General features: G+C 44.3%; 1 protein-coding gene across 1 annotated transcript in view; it reads left to right on the forward strand.

Annotated features, from left to right (window-relative positions):
- The first annotated feature begins 247 nt into the window (after positions 1-247).
- PIWIL1 (piwi like RNA-mediated gene silencing 1) overlaps positions 248-19,787 on the forward strand; it is a 58,379-nt gene continuing 38,839 nt past the window's right edge. Inside the window, exons 1-8 of the mRNA XM_007955027.1 lie at positions 248-325; positions 1,725-1,836; positions 7,869-7,994; positions 8,474-8,688; positions 9,043-9,164; positions 11,587-11,667; positions 12,292-12,489; positions 12,916-13,027. Of these exons, the coding sequence (XP_007953218.1) occupies positions 248-325; positions 1,725-1,836; positions 7,869-7,994; positions 8,474-8,688; positions 9,043-9,164; positions 11,587-11,667; positions 12,292-12,489; positions 12,916-13,027 (1,044 nt within the window). The remainder of the gene's footprint in view (positions 326-1,724; positions 1,837-7,868; positions 7,995-8,473; positions 8,689-9,042; positions 9,165-11,586; positions 11,668-12,291; positions 12,490-12,915; positions 13,028-19,787) is intronic.

The raw sequence follows: 19,787 nt of genomic DNA on the forward strand, positions 1-19,787 counted from the left end.
GGTTGGGCAATCCTACTTCCGTAGTGATACTGCCTCGGAAACCCAAGGAGGGGTCGCTATGAGTTGGGGCTGACTCGATGGCAAATAACAACAACAACAACAAGCTTAGAAGGAGCACATGGAAATGGTTGGTGACCCATAACCCCTAGCATGTTGAGGCGGTCAGTCACCCGTAGCCCCAGCACGTGGAGGCGGTCACCTGTAACCCAGTGTACTGACTTGATCGTTTTTCCTTTTCAGAAGGAAAATGACTGGGCGGGCCAGAGCCAGAGCCAGAGGAAGGGCCCGTGGGCAGGAGCTGGCGCACCACGTCGGGGCTGCTGCAGTGAGTGCTTTGCATCTTCCTGTGGACGGTACTGTGCACGCGCTGAGAGCCCCTTGAGCCTTTGTCAGTTTAAGCTGTTGAGAGGAAATTAAAACCGTGTCTTATTAAGGAGATGAAAACTGAGCAAGGAAGATACTGGTCTATTTCCTGAGGAAATTAGAAGCTTTTCACAATCCTTGACTCCAGTTGGTGACTCTTTTCTTAAAGTTTGTTTATAAGAATAAAATACTTCATTACTAATTTAGATCAGTGTTGGTTGAATGCCTTACACTTATTTAAGACTAGATGTTTCTCCTATCTGTGACCTCATAATGTAAAAATAATCTCTTTTTTTTGAGCATTTTATTATGGTTTACGTTAAAGTTTACAGAGCAAACTAACACTACACGTTTCCTTTCATGACACTGGTTGCAATCCCTTCAGTGTAACAGCATTCTTCCCACATCCTTCATGTGTTCCCCATGTCCATGTGCCCATCTTTCCTGCCCCTTCCTGCCTTCTGCATTTTTTTTTTTTTTTTTTTGGCAAATGCTGCTCTTTTGGTCTTGTGCGGCAGGTTGCTGCAAGGAGCACGTTCCTCACAGGCATTACTGTTCACTTTATAGGCCTGTCTATTATTTTGCCTAAAAGTGATCTCTGGAGTGGCTTCAGTTCCAGGTTTGGAGGGTATCTAAGGGCCTGGGGTCCTACCAGTCTCTGTCAGACCATTAAGTCTGGTCTTTTTTTATGATTTTGAATTTTCCTCCCAGTCTGCCAGGTACCTTCTATTGTGATCCTGATCAGAGTGGTCAGTGGTGGTAGCTGGGCGTCATCTGGCTCTTTTGGTCTCAGGCTTGTGAAGGCTTCTTTTGCTTTGAATGGAAAGAGACTAATAGTTGTATCCTAGATGGCTGCACGGAAGCTTTTAAGACCCCAGTCACTGCTCGCCAGAGTAAGATGTAGAACACTGTTTTGGCCTATGTTGACCTGGATTTTTCTTGAGACTGTGGGCCTAAGCCCTAAAGCCCAGCGACTCAGTCTCTCACAGTGTTTGGTTATAGCTGAGAGATTTTCATAACTTTGCCATCTGTATGCTCTACCTGGACATACTTGCAGCAAAAAAATATATGTATGTAGAAATGCCCTGTGCCAAGCCTCTGGGTGCTCACAAGTGTATGCCCATGCACCGTCCCATACCTGTTCAGCTTATGTATCTACCTATCTCCACTTGTGAGTTGTTGTTACTGCTGTTGGAGTGTTATGTGTGTGAAAACATTTACTGCTGTTGCCTTTTCCTCACGTGCAGCTCCCAGTGTCTTGCCTTGGTTACACTGTGCTGACCTCTCCCTTACTGTATAGTGCCTTTCCCTGCACCCAAGTTAAAACATGACTGCCCTTCTTTATTTGCAAATCACTACAGAACCAGCAACCTGCTTATATTCAGCCTAGACCACAGCAGCTCCCATCAGAGGGGGACTTAGTCGGCCGTGGACGCCAGAGAGGACCTTTGGGAGCAACAGCCAAGTCACAAGGTGAAGGGAGTGTGTGTGTGCTTGTGTGTGTAAGTGTGGTGGTAAACCTGAGAGAGTAGCCAAAGGGTAGAATCTTGGTCCAACGTTTAAGAGCTCAGCTGCAGTTTAACTGAAAGGTCGGTGGTTCAAAATCATCAATGGCTCCGTGGAAGTGAAGACCTGGCACTGTGCTCCCATAAGGATTACAGCCTAGGAAACCCGATAGGGTAGTTCTCCTCTGTTCTTGCGGGGTCATTGTGAGTCAGAGTCAACTCCAGGGCACACAGCAACAGACACGCGTCCTTCGGCAGCCCTTTTTATTCTCAAAACGGCATCGCCTCTCCTGAGCAGAGTGCTGTAGGATTTCATTTCCCCTGGAATGAAAAAAGAGCCCATCCTGGCCACGGTCCCAAATTAGCTAGTACAATGTGACTAAACTTCAATTTTGTCACAAAATTGCTTTTTATGCACTAATAAAACATTTTTAGAACATTTTCTTGGCATCTTTAATGGCTTCATCAAAAGCTGGACCAACTTTAACATTTGTAACTTTGATTTATAAAAGACAGTTTTGCATATATTAGTCTGTTTCTCAAATGCAAAAAAACAGGATAAAATTGTGACAGCTTTGATTCAGAAAATTGAGCTTTGTCATTGCATTGTTGCAAAAGTGGGTTATTTGCATACCTGACACACAATTCTTCTAAAAGTAGTAAGTTTTGTTTTGATTTAAGAGGGAAAAAAAACACACACACAGATACATGGCAAATTAATAAAGTTGGCATTTCAGCTCTGGGATGGACCTGGGAAATGGCCTATTCACTAACTAACGCTGAGTCAGCTGGGTAACTGTTTAAGAAATAAAGTTGGCTCTGCCTTTATTCCTTATGTTAAATTCCTTGAACCCCAAATATTTAACCATAGCCAGTGGAATCTATAAGCAGTAGGATAAACCATGATGACTGCTAAAATAATCTTGAAGTGATATACACTGAAGTATGATAAATGTTATCATTGTGAAAGGGCAACCAGAAAGTTTACTGAAATGACAGAAGAGCTGATTTCTCTGACATGCAGTCATCTTAGAAATCTGTGCTGTACACAAGCTTGTAGAAAAATGAGCCAAGAAAAGACAATGCACTGAAAGGCAAAGGCCATTAGAACATTAAGCCTCCTAATTATGTGTAAATTTAAAAGGACCATATCTTACCTGTTTATTCTCCATAGTTTTGTTTTGGCCAGTGTCATTAAGTGTGGTAAACTTGGCACTTGCTTTCCTGATGTCTTGTGTAATTGTACTGACATTTGGATGGAATTTTGTAGTGTATGGCAACTGTAATGGTACCAGATTCCATTCATGAGAAAGTGTCTGACAGAGACTGGGTAACTGCAGCATGGTTGTGTACGGGAATTAATGATGCTTTCAGTACTGAAATGCTGGAAACTCTGAACCCATTAGAGGCTGTGCATCAACAATGGGGTACCATCATTGAGCCATTTTCTCTCTTTCCTTTGTTCACTTTTATTGTAAAAACATATACAATAAGACATTCACCAACATAGCAACTACCACATTCACAGCTCAGGGACACTGATGGCATTGTTCGTGTTGTGCCGCCATTGTTGCTCTCCTTTTCCCAAATTCCAGCACCATTAGAGTAAGAGACTCAGTACCCCACAAGCAAAACTTCTCCTTTACCCTCCCTCCTACCCCTAGTAACCACTAATATACTCTTTGGTCTCTCTCTTTCTTTTTTTTTTTTCAACCTATCTGGGAATTTTCCCTCCCCTCTCCTCCCATCCCTGATAACCAACAAAGAAAGTTTTCTTCCACGTATAAACCTTTCCTTGACTCACTGAGCCATTTTCTAGGATGGGCGACGCCATCTGAACGACGTCACATGGAAGCCAGGTATAAAACACCATGCTCTTTGTATGCACCTGTTACCTGTGCTGAGAGGAAATTTCCAGGGAAAAGACATGGGAACGGTCACACAAGAAGACTGGGGCCTTTCTGTTTTGACTGTACCCGATTACGTGTGTTCCTTTCCTGCTACCAAGATACTTTGTATTTTGAGTTAAGGTGCCTATGAAAATTTATTTCTGGGCATTAATCTCTTTAATTGTGTTGGATTTTATTTTCCCGTCTGTAATCTTGATGTTTCCATTCTCTTGAAATGTATACTATTCAATTGGTTGATCACTTATGTTCAGCATATACAGCAAGATCTCATTGAATTAAAACTTTGTGCTAGAAGATGTCTTAAAGCTATTTAAGAAACATTGCCTCATAATGCAGCCTTAACATGCAAATACCATTGTAGGAAATTCTGAAATCTGATTTCTTAAATATTCTGTATACCAGTCTTCATCTACAATTGTTTATTACCAGTTATTCATGAGTTTACATTTTAATTTCATTTCCCTACCTATAAAAACGATAGTGTCTGCCTTTAAAGAATAAGGGTCATTAAAACTCACTGCCATTGAGTTGATTCGACTCATGACCCCTCCTTGGGATTCTGAGGTGGTATTTCTATGGAAGTAGATTGCCCAGTCTTCTTTCTGAGAAGTGGCTGGCGGGTTTGAACTGCCAGCCTTCTAGTTAGCAGTCAAATGCCTTAGGCACTTTGCCACCAGCAAGGATTAAATGGTTTGTTTTGTTAGGTGCCATCAAGTCATTTTTTGACTCATGGGGACTCTGGGTGACAGAGTGGAAATGCCCCATGGGATTTCCAAGGCTGTAGTCATTAAAGGAGCAGATGATCTGGCCTTTTTCCTGCAGAGCTCTGCGTGGAAACTCAGCCTCTTGTCCAGTGCTTAACCATTGCACCACCACCAAAGCTCTTACCAAATAACTCAAAAGATACCAAATGCAAGGCCCTATTATGGGCTGTCTCACTACTTTTGTGAGGATTTTATCTGAGAAGTGCTTGTCACAATAAATGTTCAAGTGTCTACATTTTGGAAATTAGGATGACAAGTTTAACAGATTCATTGTCAACAAAACACTGTTTAGGACCTTGAGTTTCATTCCGTATGAGGATGTGGGAGGATACGTTGAAGGATGGTTTATACATAGAATAGTGGCAAGGTCTGATGTGTTTAAGATAAATCACAGCTGAACAGAAGGTGGGATTTGCAGGGTCTCTGATCTTACCATTCTGTAACTGTCACCTTTAGAGACTGACAGTTCATCAAGCTTCGGCTCAATGTCATGGCAGCATTAGATGTCCAGAGGTGAGCCAACTTTATTCACGTGTGTTAGACGGAGAGAGGGGAGCAGACCTTGCCAGTGTGTGTGATGCTCAGAAGGGAACCTACTTCATCTGTGTGTGTGGGATGTACAGGGGGCGCAGACTTCCCTGGAGTGGATGAGATGTACAGAGGGACGCATACTTCGTCACTGTGTGTGTTGGACATATGGAGGGGAGCTGGCTTCATCGGTGCCTGTGGGACGTACAGGGGAGCTGGCTTCATCCGTGTGTGTGTTGGACGTAGAGGGGGTGCAGACTTCGTTGGTGTGTGTATCCAGAAATCTCTGCAACAAGACTTTTGCATCCGGAATTTTTTTTTTTTTTTTTTAAGATGAATTCACATGTTTCAGGAGCACATTCCAATCAAGGTTTACTTCCCTGTCGTTGCTCTCAGGTTGGATTCAGTGTTCTTAGCCCATGTTACCGTAGTTATTCATGGGAATGGAAGTCTCAGGGATAAAGAGTTGACTGAGGGAGACAAGTGTGAGCGGTTACTTACTCAGAGGATTTTAAAGTGGAATGTCTGTGACTCCTGACCCAGTGAGCTGCACCTGCAGAGTGCTTTACCTGTGTGCTCAGTTAGAACTCGGATGTGCCTGTGATACCGATGTTCAGTTTTTCAGGTGAGGAAACTGAAGGGCGTCTTGAATAATGTATTTAATAATGGAAGTACCTCGTTTCAGCCACTGTCAGTCCACAGTGTTCTGCATTGCTTCTGGTGTTTGTAGTCCTGAGAAAACCGGCTCCTGGGACTAGTCCACGGCTTCCGTGGTTAAGATTGACCGCAGTGCTCAACGCTGCTTGTGCTCTGCCATCATATCCAGACTTCAGGTGGGACTGGCAGGATGACACGGGCCCCTTGTTGACTCTTCTCCTAAGTAGCTTTCCTGGAAGTCTCAACCAGTAACTCTGCTTAAACCCCTCAGGCTGCCTGAACTGCAGGCATAGTGGAAATGCTGGTCTATTAGGGATGTGACTCCCAAAATAAAGTTGTCTTTTTAAAGAAAAGTGAGGTGGTTCATTGGGTAGGCAGCTAACAGCCCCTCAACCCAGCTAGAATTTAACATCTAAGTGCAGGGTCCATGTTTGTTCTTTGTCCTGTGTCTTCCCATGATCTGAGTCTTAATTGTGTGCTTTCTGCAAATTGAAACACTCAGTTTAGGTGGTGGTAGCTGCAGCTTGAACTGATGAAGGCTTCAATACCTTGTTAGCTGTCCCAGTATCTCAGTAACTGTCCTTAGCAGAGAGAGGTGGCTGTGGAGGCTTCCATGATCTGGGAGTACATACAAGACAGAAGCTGGACCATGTGCAAGAACCATGGTGATGAACATGCTTTCTGCTGGCTTTTGTTGTTAGGTGCCGCTGAGTCCATTTCGACTCACAGTGACCCCGTGTCCCACAGGACCAAGCACTGCCCAGCCCTGCATCAGCCTCACAGTCACTGCTGGGCTTGAGCCTGTGTCTCAGCTACTGTGTCAGTCCCTCTTGTTGAGGGTCTACTTTTCACCGACCCTCTACTTGCCTAAAAGTATTCTGGTCTCTTCTGAAAACACATCCACAGTGCGTGAGATGAAGTCTCGGCGTCTTTACTTTTATGGACCATTCTGGCTCTCCTCCTTCCGAGACACATTTGTTCATTCTCTTGGGGTCTCTGGTGTTTTCAGGTCTCCTTACCATACTTGGAAGGCATCAGTTCTTTTTCAGTATTATTTATTGTCCAGCTTTCACATGCCCATGAAGCTATTGAAAATACCACAGCTTGGGTCAGGCACACTTTAGTCCTCAAAGTGACATCTTTGCTTTTTTTTTTTTAACACTTTAAAAGAGGTCTTTTGCAGCAGATTTGCCCAATGCAGTATGTCATTTGATTTTTTGAGTGCTGTGTCCGTGGGCATTGATTGTGGATCCAAGTAAAATGGAATCCCTGACAACTTCAGTCTTTTCTTCGTTTATCACGATGTTGCTTTCTGGCCAGTCACGAGGATGTTTGTTTCCTCTGTGTTTATGTGTCATCCACACCAAAGGCTAGTATTTGATCTTTGTCAGCAGCGTGTGCTTAAAGTCCTCTTTGCTTTCAGCAATGCTGGCTCTTAAGAACATTGAATAGTGAGGCCCCTACATTTTAAATCCAGATTGTAGAGTTAAACGTTTGAAAATGCTCATCCCTGTGGCCACAAATGCATCATGGTAGTATAGTGGTTAACGCATTTGGCTGCTAACCAAGAGGTCCACAGGACCAGGTGTTCCACAGGAGAAAGACGAGGTAGTTTGCTCCTATAAAGATGGCAGCCGTGGAAACCCTGTGGTGCGCTTGCACTCTGTCCTGCTGGGCACTGTGAGTCAGAATCCACTCGATGGTATTGGATTTGGTTTGGTTTTTACTGATACTCAGGCTGAGTCTTGATTGTTACCAGATTGCAGGATATAGAGAGACCGTTTTTCTGTCAGTAGACATGCCCCTGTGTTCTTAGATCACATTTGTGTTCAGAAGAGGTGGTTTCTCCTTTGCTAATATCTGAGTTGCCCACAGGGAACTGATGAAGGAATTGGCAGGTGCTGCACTAAAGGTGGGCAGGTCTTGAAAAGTAGCCCAGGGTCTGCCTAGGATAGTGACAGGAGAGGGCAGATGGAAGGTGGCAGTCCGCGAGCTCGCCTGCCTTTGCCGGCAGATGCTGGGCCTGGCCAGTGTTTGGCAGCTTTGCTGTGCGTTCTCTCTAGTGCCTCACTGCACTGTGGGCTTTAGGTGGAGGCACCATGGGAGCTCGTGGTGGTCTTTGTCCGTGTTTCATGTTGCAGAACTCCAGATATCTGCTGGGTTTCAGGAGCTGTCATTAGCGGAGAGAGGAGGTCGCCGCCGAGACTTTCACGACCTTGGCGTGAATACCAGACAGAACCTGGACCATGTGAAAGAGTCAAAAACAGGTGCGTCACTTATTAAGAAAGTTCTGTGGGGTTATTTTCCAGGTACACAGGACAGTACATTGGGGCACTTTATTTTACCTATTTGTTTATATGCTGTATTATTACTAGGAGGAAAAAGCAAATTTGGTCAAGGGTCTTGCATTCTGTCTTTCCCTGATGGGTAGGTTATAGATGTCTGGCTGCACTGACATCTTGTTTTATTCAATGTTACACACATCATTGTTGTCTCTAAAACTTTCTGCCACACAGAGATGGGTTTTTGTTCATTTATTTCTTGTGAGGGGATTAATATGCAAATGCATGCTGCTCTATGCATTTCCCTAGATACGTAGCTGGGATGGTGCTCCCAGAATCGAGTCTGGTAATGTGTGCGCGTCTGCTGCTCTGAGCCTGCCCTTTCTGGAGTCTGCATTGCCGTGGTAGGACAGACTGCAGGGAAGAGCTTGCTGTCACTAATGAATTCTGACTGACTGTTACAGGTTCTTCAGGTATCATCGTAAGGCTAACCACAAACCATTTTCGACTGACGTCCCGCCCACAGTGGGCCTTGTATCAGTACCACATTGACTATAACCCACTGATGGAAGCCAGAAGACTCCGGTCGGCTCTTCTTTTTCAGCATGAAGATTTGATTGGAAGGTGTCATGCTTTCGATGGAACAATACTATTTTTACCTAAAAGACTACAACACAAGGTTATTTCAAATATCTGCATGGGAGGGGGAGGAGTCCCACTTCAAAGGAAAACTGCCACAACAGAAGGGTCGTTGGAGTGGTTCTTATACCCCAGGGGTCTCCTGGAAGATAGGCCTTGGGATAAACCCAGAGGGTATTTCTGCCAGTCTCGTGTTATTCTGAGGCCCACCTGAGCATCAGCTTCATGAAGTAATCGTAGTCAGGCTTCACCACTCTCTCAGAGCTGTTCGTTTTTTCAAATCCATTTGCAGTTTTTGTATACTATCAGATGTTGCTGCATTAAACAGGAACTGTGTGGTTGGGCTCATTTAACTTTGACAATTGAAAGTTTGGTTTCCACCCTCCTGCCTCAGGTCACTGAAGTGTTTAGTCAGACCAGAAATGGTGAGCATGTGAAGATAACAATTACTTTAACGAATGAGCTTCCACCTACATCCCCAACCTGTTTGCAGTTCTATAACATTATCTTCAGGAGGTAGGGTAGTACTTTTTTTTTGCTGGGGGGGGCAGGGGGGTGTTGGAATAACTGAGTGTGTGTGTGTGTGTGTGTGTGAGAGAGAGAGAGAGATTTTGGTGAAAGTTTACAGATTGAGTTCATTTTCTGTATAGTAATTCATGCATTTTGTTTCATGACATTGACTGCAGTCCCCATAATGTACTAGCTCTCGTCCCTCTTCCTTCCTGTGTCGTCCTTTCCTGTGCATTCCTGCCCCTGAGATATCTCCCTGTGCAAACACTGCCTTTCTGTTCTCCCATGGTTGATCGTTCTGAGCAATGTAGCTACTGGTGTAAATACCCCATATGCCTGTCTGTTTGGGTTGAAGCACAGGAGTGGGTCCAATTCCAGGCCTGAAGGGTGACTAGGGGCCGTAGTCTTAGGAAATTTCACTGGGCTCTGTCAGACTAGTAAGCTTTGGTCTCTTTTATGATTTGGAGTTTTGTTCCACATTTTTCTCGTACCCTATCCAGGATCTTCTGTACTGATGCTTTTCTGAGTGGTTGACAGTGGTAGCTGGGCACCATCTAGTTCTTCTGGTCTCATGGTCATATAGGCTGAGGTTTGCATGGCCCACTACTCCTTTGGACTATTGTTTCCGTGTATCTTTGTTTTTTTTCATTCTTCTTTGCTCCAGATGAGGAGAGACCAATTGTTGGACCTAGATGGCCACTTGCAGGCTTTTAAGACCCCAGTTGCTACTCACCACAGTAGGATGTAGAACAGTGTTTTTTGTAGTATGTTATGCCAATTGAGCTTGATGTCCCCTGTGACCATGGTCCCAAGCCCACAGGTTCAACAACTCACTCCCTCAGGATGATTGTCTGTGCCTAAGAAGTATCGTAACTTTGCCCCTTGTTAGTTCTATTTATGTGGACATTGTTACAGCACGTACAAACATGTATGTAGAAATATTGTCTGCTAACCTTATATATGATCATGGGTGTATTCTGTTTTGCCTAGACATAAATCATTTAGCCTTTCTACCTGTGCATCCACCCATAGATTAATGTTCATTATTACTAGTAATGCAGTTGTGTATGTAAAAGTGTTTATCTTTGTTGTTTGCACCTGCTGTTCACCCCTTTTGTTCCTTTTCCTTGGTGTTACTGTGCTGGTCACTCATTTGTGGTGTACTGCTTTTCCCTTCACCCGAATCAATGCTTGTCTCCTGCCTATCTAGTGGTACTACATTTTTAATGTTAAGAAACTTTTCAAACATGCAGAGAATAGAAAGCATTACTCTGTGAATACTTATGTACCTGTCACTCAGCTCGATAAGTGTCAAGTTACTCTAAATTGTAATTGTTTAAGGGTGTGCTTCACTGATAATACAACTTACTATGTCTTTAACTCTGCTTTCTGTGTTGCCATTAGATCTTGTAAATAGTATTTGAACTTGCATTAAGAATACACACACTTGGGAGCTTATCACTAACTTCATATTTCTTCCCCCATTTCTCCCCTCCCCCACCCCACAAGAGGGTGCTTGGTTGGAAGGAGGGATGGATGAAGGCTGTTCTGGTGTTCTTATTTCATCACAGGGGCACGGGACAAATGCCCTGCCATTTACTCTTAATGTGGACTCCCTATTTTCTGAACTCAAAGGTTTTTCCCTAGGTGAGAAGCAATCTAGAATGAGGCTGAAACTGGCATTGTGATAATTTACAGGAGAATGAGGGTGAAGATTATAATTTACCTTTATAGGTTGGTCATGGTCTCTGTCACTGGTGATAGAACAAGTCTTTTTGGTAGCTAGTGTGTGAGTTAAGGAGCTCTGGTGGCAAAGTGATTAAAGCACCTGGCTGCAAACTGAAAAGTTGGCAGTTCAATCCACCAGCCATTCCACAGGAGAAGGATTTGAGGCAGTCGGCTTCAGTAAAGATCGCAGCCTTGGAAACCCTATGGGACACTTCTCCTCTGTCCTGTAGGGCCTCTGTGAGTTGGAATCAACTCAATAGTGGGTTTGTTTTGTTGGTTTGATTTGTTTTAATTAATGTAATTGGTACACCTATTTTTATCCAAATGAAGGCTTGGCATACTTACCCAGTGAGGGGCCAGACGACACATATTTTAGGCTCTGCATGAAAGCAGCCATATGTGATATGTAATCAGTTGGTCACAAGGCTTTTCAATAAACCTTTATTGACGGACACTGAAACTTGAATCTTACATCATTCACGTATTGTGAAATCTTTTGAATTTCCTTGAGTCAGCAAGGATGGTCAAAACCGTTTTAGTTTATCAGCCATACGTAAACAGCAGGCCAGCTAGGTTTGGCCTGGCCACGGACCCTGGTTTGCTGATCATCCATCTAAACAACATGCCATTCGGATTTCATGTTAGAGGTGCTTAGTCAATGTTCACTACTCTTCAGTTATTCTGACCTTTCAATTTATAGGCTGTTGAAGATCATGAATTTGCAACAAATTGGACGGAATTATTATAACCCAAGTGACCCAATTGATATTCCAAATCACAGGTTTGTGGAGGCTGGGAGATGGATGTGCTGAGACTTCATCACAGCCTGGGGAGGAGATGCTGTCATTGGAGATAGGCAGACTTACCAGCAGGGCCCCGTCCCATGACGTGGACATGCACTGTGCTGAGTATTGATACATTCCAGAAGATTGGGATTTTAAAAGAAGTGTTGTGATATTTATTGTCACTGGGGAGGCAAAAATCATAGTGTAAGCCTGTGTTTTGCATTCAAGTAATAAAATATTCATCAGAAGGTCAGGTCATAATTGTTATTTTAAAAGTTACTGTGCTGTATGAAGATTGCAGCCAAAGTAATTTATTACAGTAATTATAGATACTGTCAATTAGATGGGCAGCTATTTCAAGTCTTAGGCCAGTGTAAAGAATACCTAATAAAACCAGTCAGTCTGTTCATTTAAACCAGAAATTATAAATTACCAGGTGAATTTATTGTTTAGCACAGACATTTATCTGGAACCACATAAAACCTAGAAATAAGTAAATCAACTCCATCACAAATACTTTGACTTAGATTCCATTAATCAAGGTGAAACAATCAGCTCAGAGCACGTGAGATGCGTCGGACGTTCACGGTGGCCTCGTTGTGCTTCCATTTGCTGGGCAGGTTGGTGATCTGGCCGGGCTTCACCACCTCCATCCTGCAGTACGAGCACAGCATTATGCTCTGCACTGACGTCAGCCACAAGGTCCTGCGCAGCGAGACCGTCTTAGACGTCATGTGCAACCTGTATCACCAGACTGAGGAGCATAAGTTCCAGGAACAAGTTTCTAAAGAGCTGATTGGTTTAATTGTTCTTACCAAGTAAGCCGCTTCCTAAAGTGAAAATAGCCTTTCCATAAGCCTCGAGATCCGTGGCGCTTGGGGTCTCTAATGTTAGACAGGAAGTGGGTTTTTGAGTTGAATGTTGAGAATAGAGTGAGAATGGGGGTGGGATCCTGGTCATCTTTCTCAGGAATGTGTTTGGGCAGCGCCCTTGTCTGGAAAGGACAGTCATCTGATGCTGTTCACTCCTTTTCACTTTTCCTTTCCTTTCCTAACAGTATCTAGCCAGTCACATCCCCCATCCATCTGGCAAAGGCTAAAAGATTGCTTCCCCTTTCCCTTTCCATCATTTTGTGTGTTACTAGGTGTGTGAAACCCTAGTTTAGAGACTCCACACAGTCTGATGTCTCTGTGATTATTACCTCTACACATTTTAAAGACAACCAAATCTCAATCATTCCATAGGTACAACAATAAAACGTATAGGGTAGATGATATTGACTGGGACCAGAATCCAAAGAGTACCTTTAAGAAAGCAGATGGCTCTGAAGTCAGCTTTTTGGAGTACTACAGGAAGGTATGACATTCATGGTATATTTTATCTTTTTAATGTGAAATGTGTAGATCTTAGAATTTTCAGGCATCTCTAGTTGGGTTTTTGCTAACACTTGTTGCCCGTGTGAAACAAGGTGCTGATAAAGTTGTATAAAGCTGTCTCCCTGTAGCCATCCTAGTGTAACAGAGTGTGGTCCATCCTCCGATTGGTGCTGTGCCACCTGCTGTTGGCGGGTTTACGTAGTGGGATTGGCCCTCTCCTGGCTCCTTTTTGCAGTACATTGAAAGGCAGCATTTGAATTTGAGCACGTGGAGGACAAATCGGTAGGGTAATGGGGTATGCAGAGTTGACAGTGCACTGTACTGCCCCTCACCCTGAAAGGGGTTAAAGGTCTTAGAATCTCAGCTGGGCCAGACCTGCATGTGGGCTGACCCATCACTGTGTGCACGTTGGTGAAGCACACAAGCTTTCTTTAGTTGACGTCGGCTAGATCGGTCCCGTGGGCCCTCTTCTGGTCCTTGTTTTAGAACAATGTGTCTGCTTTTGGCACAGTGATCACCAAATTGAAAAGACCACCAGAGACAAATACCAGAAAGAAAAACAGCTACTACCGGTAATAAAATGCACTACTTATATGGGAACGAATATTGAAACACAGGTTTAATATTCAGAGATAAGCAGATTTGGTCCCTAGGTACTCCAAAAGCCACATTCCACTTGATATGTTCTGTGAAAAATGCAGGAATATTATTTCCAGAAAACTATCAAAAATCTTGGCTATTCTGATGATGCAGTGGCTAAGGCATTTGGCTGCTAACCAAAGAGTAGGTGGTTGGAACCCACCAGCTGCTCTGTAGGAGAAAGATGTGCAGTCTGCTTCTGAAACAATTTACAGCCTGGGAAACCCTATGGGGTAGTTCTCCTCTGCCCTTTAGGATTGGTTTGGGGTTATCAAAAGTGTAAAACTTGTCCTTGAAGTGCTACAATGTATCTCATTTTTTCTGCTTTGAGTAGACTCTCTCCTCTTTTCAGAGAGCTCACAATGTGAGCCGTTTATTGTCTGTGTCTGGGCAGAATATGACTGGCCAGTGCTCTTTGCAAGGTCTGGTGGCTGGTCATGTGGGACGTGCTGGCCTGTGGCTGCTCTGCGCTGATGAGAGAGGTGCTGCCGTGAAGGGAGGAGAGCGAGGTGTGAGTGTGAGAGGAGGGCATGCCATCTTGGCTTGATTTCCCTGCTGCTCCTTCCTTCTAACTCACTGACTCCTTAAGGGTGGCCACCTGCCTGCCTGCATAGGTTCTTCTGGCTGTCAAGAGGAGAAGCTAAACAGGTGTTAGCATTTTCTATGGTTTATCTTCATAGCACTGTTGGTGGGAGGGGTTGCTGTATATCAGCATACAGGCAGGGGCTGGCTTGAAAATGACTGAAACCTGATGCAAGATCCAGGAAAGTTCTCCTCCTCTGACTGGGCTCAGTCTCACATTTCAGCATGTCCTGCAAGTGGCTCGGTCTCCGACCCTGTTGCTGTATGTATGTTCTGGTGTCTCTAACTCACCTGCTTGTAGCTGTCAGCGTCTGGAGGCCTCAGGGTCCCTTCCCACATCAGTATGTAGACGTCTCAAAGCCTTCTCTCATGTGCCTGCACTGAATGCGTGCTGTCCCCCAGGCCAGCCCTGGTTGCAGCTCCTGATGGCTGTGCACACACATTAGTTGCACCAAAGCTGGGACGTTACTGTCTGTCAGTCCTCGGTGCCTGGCACTCAGCAGACACTCAGATGTTGGTGACGTGAATGAACAAATAAATAATGAATAATTCAAGCTTTAGACCGCCATTGCCCCCTCTTCTCACCTTCTCATAACTGATGACTTGTCACATCCCACTGCTTTACCTTGTGATCAGACATGCCTTCACTTGTCTCCTTTTCTAAGTGTCAGATCTACGCTATGGCAGTGAGTTGATTTTTTTTCTGGTTTTTTATTGTCTTTTGCGGCTCCATGGCCTAGCTCATCTGACTCATGTCTAGTGTTCATTTCTGCCACTTCTGAGTCTGTTGTCAAGCTCATCCAAATCTGGTGTTTCCCACAGCTTCCTGTGTATGGCTTCCTCTTGTTCCTATGTCTGTCAAGGAAACCAGTTTTTGCAAGAGACCCTGGCTGCCCCTCCTGCCCGCCCCCCTGTCTTGTCGCTGGCACTGGTCTCCATCCCTAACCTCTGAGCTTCTGCCCCTGTTGCCCCTCTTTCTGGAGTGCTCTGCACACACGGATGCTATAGGTCTCCATACGGACCTCTGTTGTGCGGCCACCCCTCTCAACCAGGAGCAGGCTGGATGGAGAAGGGAGTGGGATGGAGGCATTCTTAGGACTTCTAGTACAGAAGCCACTTTAGTGACAAGTGATTACTGAGGTTTACAGATAATCTCTACGAAAGAGTCCACCGGAGACAGAAGAGCCTTTGGGAGGGAAGTTGATGGTCAAACAGGTTTAAAAAGATGTTAAACCTGTAGTGAGGGTGCAGGTATTTTAGATGTAGGGAAAATGTTAAACAAATTGACAGCCTTTTAGTTTTGGTCCTACGAATATAGAGAAAGGGAGATCCTAAGATGTGTATTAGGAGCTCTAGTAGCATACTGCCTAAGACACTTGACTGCTAACTAGAAGTCTGGTGATTCAGACCTGCCAGCCACTCCTCAGAGGAAGGTTGGGCAATCTACTTCTGTAGAGATACTGCCTCGGAAACCCAGGGAGGGGTCGCTGTGAGTCAGGTCCAACTTGACAGCACATAACCACCACAACAAGTTGTGTATTTGGGACCTCTGCATTTGAGTCCTTTTGGTGAGAGTAGGGGCATTTCTGAAATTAATGCCATGCTTCTGCTGTGCCTGTGTGACTAGTAATTGACATGGTGCGAGGAGGGCGGCTGTGGACAATTAGACCCCCCCCCCCCCAATAAGAGAACAGTGTTATAAAATACGGAATCGTTGTTAGCTGCCCTCGAGTTGATTCCTGCTCGTGGCAACTTTCCGTGTGTCAGAGAAAACTACTCCTTAGGCTCTCACGCTGTGACCTGTCAAGGGCATATCGCCAGGCTCATCTCCTCAGGCAGTGCTGGGTGGACTGGATGCTCAGATAAGAATGTCTGTCTTATTATTTTTTTCTGGAATAAGATAACTTCCTTCTTTGATGATTGGTAAAGAGCTCAATATAGGACAGAATCAAGGACTTCAGAATCTTTGCATTGTAATTTGTCAGGTGAGGTGAGGTGAGGTGGCCATGACCTTGCCTTGCTGTGTGACAGGAGTAGAGAAACAGTATTGATGAAAGACTACCGTGGAAGCCATGGTGTGACATGACTGCTGTTTTGTGAACGTTCAGTGGAGATGAGTGTTATGTTGAGATCAAAAGCCATAGCTGAATTAACTAGGAAGGGAGGCTGTTAAGACGATGCAGGAGCAGATACTAAAGAGGGTCTCTGAAACACAGGCCGGAAGTGCGGGTGAAGAGACCCAGAGACATCTGCCAGGGTTCTAGAACGGCGGAGTGCAGTTGGCGAGTCCTCGCACGCACGTTCAGCCGTGCCCTTCAGAACTTTTGTCCTGAACGTTTTGTTGTGGTTTGGGTGAAAATTTACAGAGCATGTAAGTCTTCATTCAACAACTTACGGCATTCTTTTGTGTGTGTGACATGGGTTGCATTCCCCTCAGTGTAACAGCATTCTTCCTCTTCCTCCCTGGGTTCCTCATTTCCATTTGTCCTTTCCTGCCCCTTGCTGCCTTCTCGGCTGTGTTTTGGGGCAGATGTCCTTTTGATCTCATATAATTGACTGTTGTGGGAAGCACGTTCTTTACAGGTGTTGTTACTACTTTGGAGGCCTGTCTGTTACTTGGTTGAAAGGTGATGTCTAGGAGGGGGCTCAGTTCAGGTTCGAAGGGCCATCAGTGGTCCCACCAGTCTCTATCAGACAGTAAGTCTGATCATTTTTATGATTGTGAAATTGTTCTGCATTTTTCTTCCACTCTGTCCAGAGCCTTCTATTGTGATTGGAGTGGTCGTTAGTGGTAGTGGGGCACCATCTGCTTTGTTCATTCTTTTTAACTTTTATTGTGATTTGGGTGAAAATTTACAAGGCATATGTTTCACATTCAGCAGTTCATACACATTTTGTTTTGTGACATTGGTTACATGCCCTGCAGTATAACAGCTCACCTCCCCCTTCCTCCCTGCAGTTCCCCCTTTCCCTTCTCATTCTTGCCTGTGTATTCCTTCCTCCCTACCTTTCTCCCTATGCAGTTGCTGCCCTTCTGATCTCCTGGTTGATTTTTCTAAGGAATGTGTCTCCATGGTGTATGTGTTCAGCTGCTCATAGGCCTGTGGATTGTTTGGCACAGAGTAACGCCATGGGGGTGAGTCCAGTTCTAGGCCCTAAGGGCGACTCAAGACCAAAGTGTCAGAAGTTTCACCTTTCTCTATTGTTCTGGTTACCTAGTGCAGCTCTGACAAATATATCACAAATGGGATGGCTTGAACAAACAGGAATTTATTCTTACAATTTGGAGGCTTTAAGTCTGAGTTCAAAGTGCCAGGCTCTAGGGGCTGGGTGAAAGTCCCTCGACCCTGGGTTTCAGCTTTGCCTCTTGCTCCTGGCCCACTGGAGCTAGAAGCATCTCTTCACTCAGGCAGCTACTGGCTGCTGAGGCTAACAAGCCCAAGGTTGACAAATAAAAAGGTACAGTCCCAATGTTACCAAACCACACAACAGGCCATTAATTCAAGTCCATTGTAAGTCCCAAGGTTGGCAGAGCATAGAAGGCTGCTGAGCAACTACACAGCTACATGCATGGTCCAAGCGTGCCATAGGCTAGAGACCATTCTCAAAGTTTCTCCTTATATACAGGAAGCAGACTACCTCCCAAAGGTAGCTACTCAGCTGCTTGTGGTAGATCCCACTGTGGAGTTGATTGCCAGTCTCATCATGGGGAATAACTACCACCAGCTGCCCAGCCATTCAACCAGGTCTAGCCAAGTTGACACACAAACATAACTACCACATGTATCAAATCAGTAAGCCTGCTCTTTTTTTTAAATTTTTAATTTTGTTCCACATTTTTCTCCCTTTCTATCCAGAATCTCCAGATTTGATCCCTTTCCAAGTGCTTGGCATTGGTAGCCGGGAACCATCTAGTTCTTCTGGTCTCAGGGTCATATAGACTGAGGTTCTCATGGTCCTTTGGACTGTTTCCATGAATCTTTGATTTTCTTTGGTGTGAACAAAGAGACACCTGTTAGATGGCTGCTCACAAGCTTTTAAGCCACAGTCACTTCTCACCAGAGTAAGATGTAGGGCAATATTTTGTATACCATGTTGTGCTGATTGAGCTTGGTGTCCCCTGTAACCATGGTCCGCAGCCTACAGGCCAAGTGACTCACTCCCTCAAGGTGGTTTTTTGTGGCTAAGAAGTTGTCCTAACTTTGCCACTTACTATGTTTAAACTGCATATGGATGTTTTCATAGCACATACAAATATACATGTAGGAATATCATCTGCCAAACCTATATATGGATGTGGGTATGTTCACATTTGTCTATCCATACCTCATCTTGCCTGTCTGTATTTCTACCTGTAGATTAGTTAGTGTTTGCTGTTACTGATAATGCAATATTATGAGTATTATGTCTGCAGTAGTATTTGCAGTATTGTTTCTACGTCTTGTGCACCTCTCTGTGTCTTCCTTTTCCTTAGTCACATGCTTTTGTTATAGTGCCTTCCCCTTTACCCATATCAAATCTGTCTCTTAATTACCATTCTGTTTTCCCTCCCTGACCCCTGCCCCATCCCCATCCCCGGTACCCAGCAGAGAAAATTTCCTTTGTTAATCTTTGTTTGACTTTTTACAATAATGCACTCATACGATATTTGTCTTTCTGTGATTGACTTATTTCATCAGCATAATGTCCTCAAGTTCATCCACGTTATTAGGTGATTCATGGATTCTTCATTATTCTTTAATGTTGCATAATATTCCATTGTATATATATATATTATTATTTGTCCATTCATCTATTGATGGCCACTTAGGTTGTTTCCATCTCATTGCTATTGTAAATAGTGCTGTAATGAACAGGGGTGTGTATATATCTATTTGAGTCCTGGATCTCACCTCTTTAGGATATGTTCCCAGTAGTAATGAGACTGCTAGATGAAATGGTATTTCTATTTCCAACTTTTTAAGGAAGCACCCTATAATTTCCTAGCAGTGTATGAGAGTTCCAATCTCTACACAACCTTGCCAGCATTTGATGTTTCCTGTCTTGTTTAACTTTGCTGTTAGTGCTGGGGTAAGATGATATCTCATTGTCTGGATTTGCATCTCTCTAATGGCTAATTCCTTGGAAGGAAGGTTGGGCAATCTACTTCTGTAGTGACACTGCCTCGGAAACCCAAGGAGGGGTCGCTATGAGTCGGCTCCGACTCGAGGGCATACAACAACAACAACAATGGCTAATGATCATGAGCATTTCTTCATGTGTTTGTTGGCTGCCTGAATATCTTCTTTCATAAACATTTGTTCATGTCCTTTGCCCATTTTTGAAATGGATTGTTTGTCTCTTTGATGTTGAGGTGTTGGAATTTTCCATCAGTTTGGATATGTCATTGCCAAGTATTTTTTCCCGATCTGTGGAGAAAGAATAAGTGTGGAGAAAGAATACAACCCTGACGCACTCCCTTCTTGATTTTAAACCATGTAGTGTCCCCTTGTTCTGTTCGAACGACAGCCTCCTGGTCA

The sequence above is a fragment of the Orycteropus afer genome, unplaced genomic scaffold (assembly GCF_000298275.1).
Source record: "Orycteropus afer afer isolate SDZICR_OR568_19922 unplaced genomic scaffold, OryAfe1.0 scaffold00489, whole genome shotgun sequence".
Lineage (NCBI taxonomy): Eukaryota > Metazoa > Chordata > Mammalia > Tubulidentata > Orycteropodidae > Orycteropus > Orycteropus afer.